Consider the following 2,500-nt stretch of genomic DNA (forward strand, 5'->3'; position numbering starts at 1 on the left):
GAATTTATGTTGTTGTTTTTTGTTTTTTTTTCCCCAGATAATTCTGACATGTATATAATGTGGATAATTTCATGTGGTCCAGATCATTGGTCATGATATTGCTTATATCATAATGTAAAGAATCTTAACCCATTTGCCCCGGATTTATGTTCTGTCCCTTGTAATTTTTGGTGAATTTTGTTACATACAGATGGCTCCACATCTGCTCAGTCGGCAAGGAGTCTATCAGTAAGCCCTAGTCACCGATCCTGATTTCCCCATTCCTTGTAATTTGTCATTAAAATATTTTAGACAATGAAATGATACAAAAGACCCTTTCTTAATGTGAAAGAAAAGGGTAAACAGGTGAGATAAGTAGTTTCTAATAACTGGCTATTTGCTGATTGAGAACTTGTAGAGCTATCTATGTGTAAATACAATAAATAAATGTGTATTACAGTGGGCATGGCATGTATTCTTGCCACATGGGGCAATTGGGTCAAAACACAAATGTATACTAATCATAAATAGTCCTTCTGTTCCCTTTTTTTAAACCTATTATGACTGATCACTTGATAGGAGATTAAAGGTATGTGGTTTTTCATATTATTCACACCTTATTTTAAGCAAATCATAAGATCTGCTCTTTATCTTATTCTCACATACTTTTCAATAAAGAATACTCATTAATATTGCCTGATCTCCATAACACAGCAATACCTAACACATTTCATCATTATTCAACTTCTCTATAAATATTCATAATTCCTCTATTCATTCCGACTGATGCAATCCTCAACTTACTTTGAATCCTCTCATCGCTTGTGTCAGTGCCAATGTACCTCCACTTTTTGTTGCCCCAGGCCCTGTCATCTGGCAACCTCTCTTCATCTTCGTCTTCAATGTCGTCATCCATGTACAGTTCATCCTCGTCTTCATCCTCTCCCTCTTCCTGCTCCCCATCTTCCTCTTCTTCTTCTTCTTCATCTGTGTCATTGTACTCAAACTCTTCCTCTGATGATCCCGAATCAATGCCAAGAACTTGTTCCTGTTGGCAATGACAAAGTTTAAAAAACAGGTTCAAATGTGGTATCAGAATCAACTAATATCCTTTGCAATAATGAAATAGTGATTCATATGTGATACTGGAATTATATATTAACCCCTACAATCTGGATGATATGACCTCATGAATAAAAATGGCTTGAGGGCAGGGTGGTGCACATGGGAAAATTTGGGTAAGGGCTGAGGTGACAGGAACCAAGTGTCATGAGAATTTCGGATGAAGGCCAGAGTGATGGGAATGACTCGCCACAAGTGCACAAAGCTCTTAGAGAGTGATTAGACTTAATAGTCATTTAGGAAGGGACTTTTGCATGATTTCCGTTAACAAATGAGTGTGGAATGTACCATCTGTGAGCCATGACTGGAAGAGCGCCAGCTCCAGGAAGGAGACTATTTCCATGTTCAGGATGCTATTCCTGTATGCCGTGACCAGTGACGCAGTTGTATTTCAGAAAATTGAATGTCATGAAAAAATTACAGCACAACACAAATAACAAAGTGTTTCTTGTTCTTATTAATACTGCAGTGAGTTATGAAGTACCAAGAGAGATGATATAGTCTGGAGAAAAACAGTTTATTACCATCTGGATAAAGCAAATGAAATGACAAATACAGACATTGGAAAATAGCAAAAATACTAAAAATGTTTTTGCAAAAAAAGAGAAATAACACTGCAAAGAGGGGCCATGGATTCTTGTTATTGCTCACAAGTGTTTATGTGCACTCGGCCTACAAGCCACACACCCATCAGAGAGGCAGCTCAAGTAAGCCTAATGCCTGTATTTTAGGTCACGTGATGGCAGTGAAACGTCCAGATCCAATGGGTTAACAATACTTGAAAATTTCAATAACCAGAATGGAACAATATATCAATGATGTTGAAACAATATACACAGAGGTGGAACAATGAATTAACAGGATACAAGCAGTGTTTTAGCAAAATTAGAAAGAGGATAACTTATTGATAGAATCTTGCTTTTTTGGTATGCTAAGAAATGTAAAAATCATCAAAAGACAACAAATACTTAAATATTAAAGAAATGAAATGAGTTTTCATTAGCACTGTCTTGAATCTTCACTGCAGCAAGACTGTATGCTACTAAAGAACTATTATGAAGACACAATATATACTGAAATAAGGTCTGTCACAAAAGAGGACATGTTTTAATGAATACTGGTTTATAAATCAGGAAATGACTTTTCATTGATTAAGATTTACATTATTAAATTGAAATACACTTATAAAAATGAACGAATACTTTTGGTTATATCTAGTACATAAAACCTTGGATTTTATGCTGTGGATGGAAGTCATGAAATCAACACTAAAAAATGATATCAAAATCATATTGAAACAAACCTTATCCTTATTCTAATAGCATAAATGTTATACATGTAAACTTACATCTAATATAACTTAAGTACAAAAAAATAATTTCCTTCATGCAATATAACT

The 2,500-nt window shown here is 34.9% G+C and overlaps 1 protein-coding gene across 1 annotated transcript in view; it reads right to left on the reverse strand.

The window, feature by feature from the left end:
* LOC125027209 (something about silencing protein 10-like) overlaps positions 1 to 2,500 on the reverse strand; it is an 11,486-nt gene that overhangs the window by 5,611 nt on the left and 3,375 nt on the right. Inside the window, exon 3 of the mRNA XM_047616150.1 lies at positions 784 to 1,027. Coding sequence (XP_047472106.1) covers positions 784 to 1,027 — 244 coding nt within the window. The remainder of the gene's footprint in view (positions 1 to 783; positions 1,028 to 2,500) is intronic.

This window comes from Penaeus chinensis, chromosome 7 (assembly GCF_019202785.1).
Source record: "Penaeus chinensis breed Huanghai No. 1 chromosome 7, ASM1920278v2, whole genome shotgun sequence".
Lineage (NCBI taxonomy): Eukaryota > Metazoa > Arthropoda > Malacostraca > Decapoda > Penaeidae > Penaeus > Penaeus chinensis.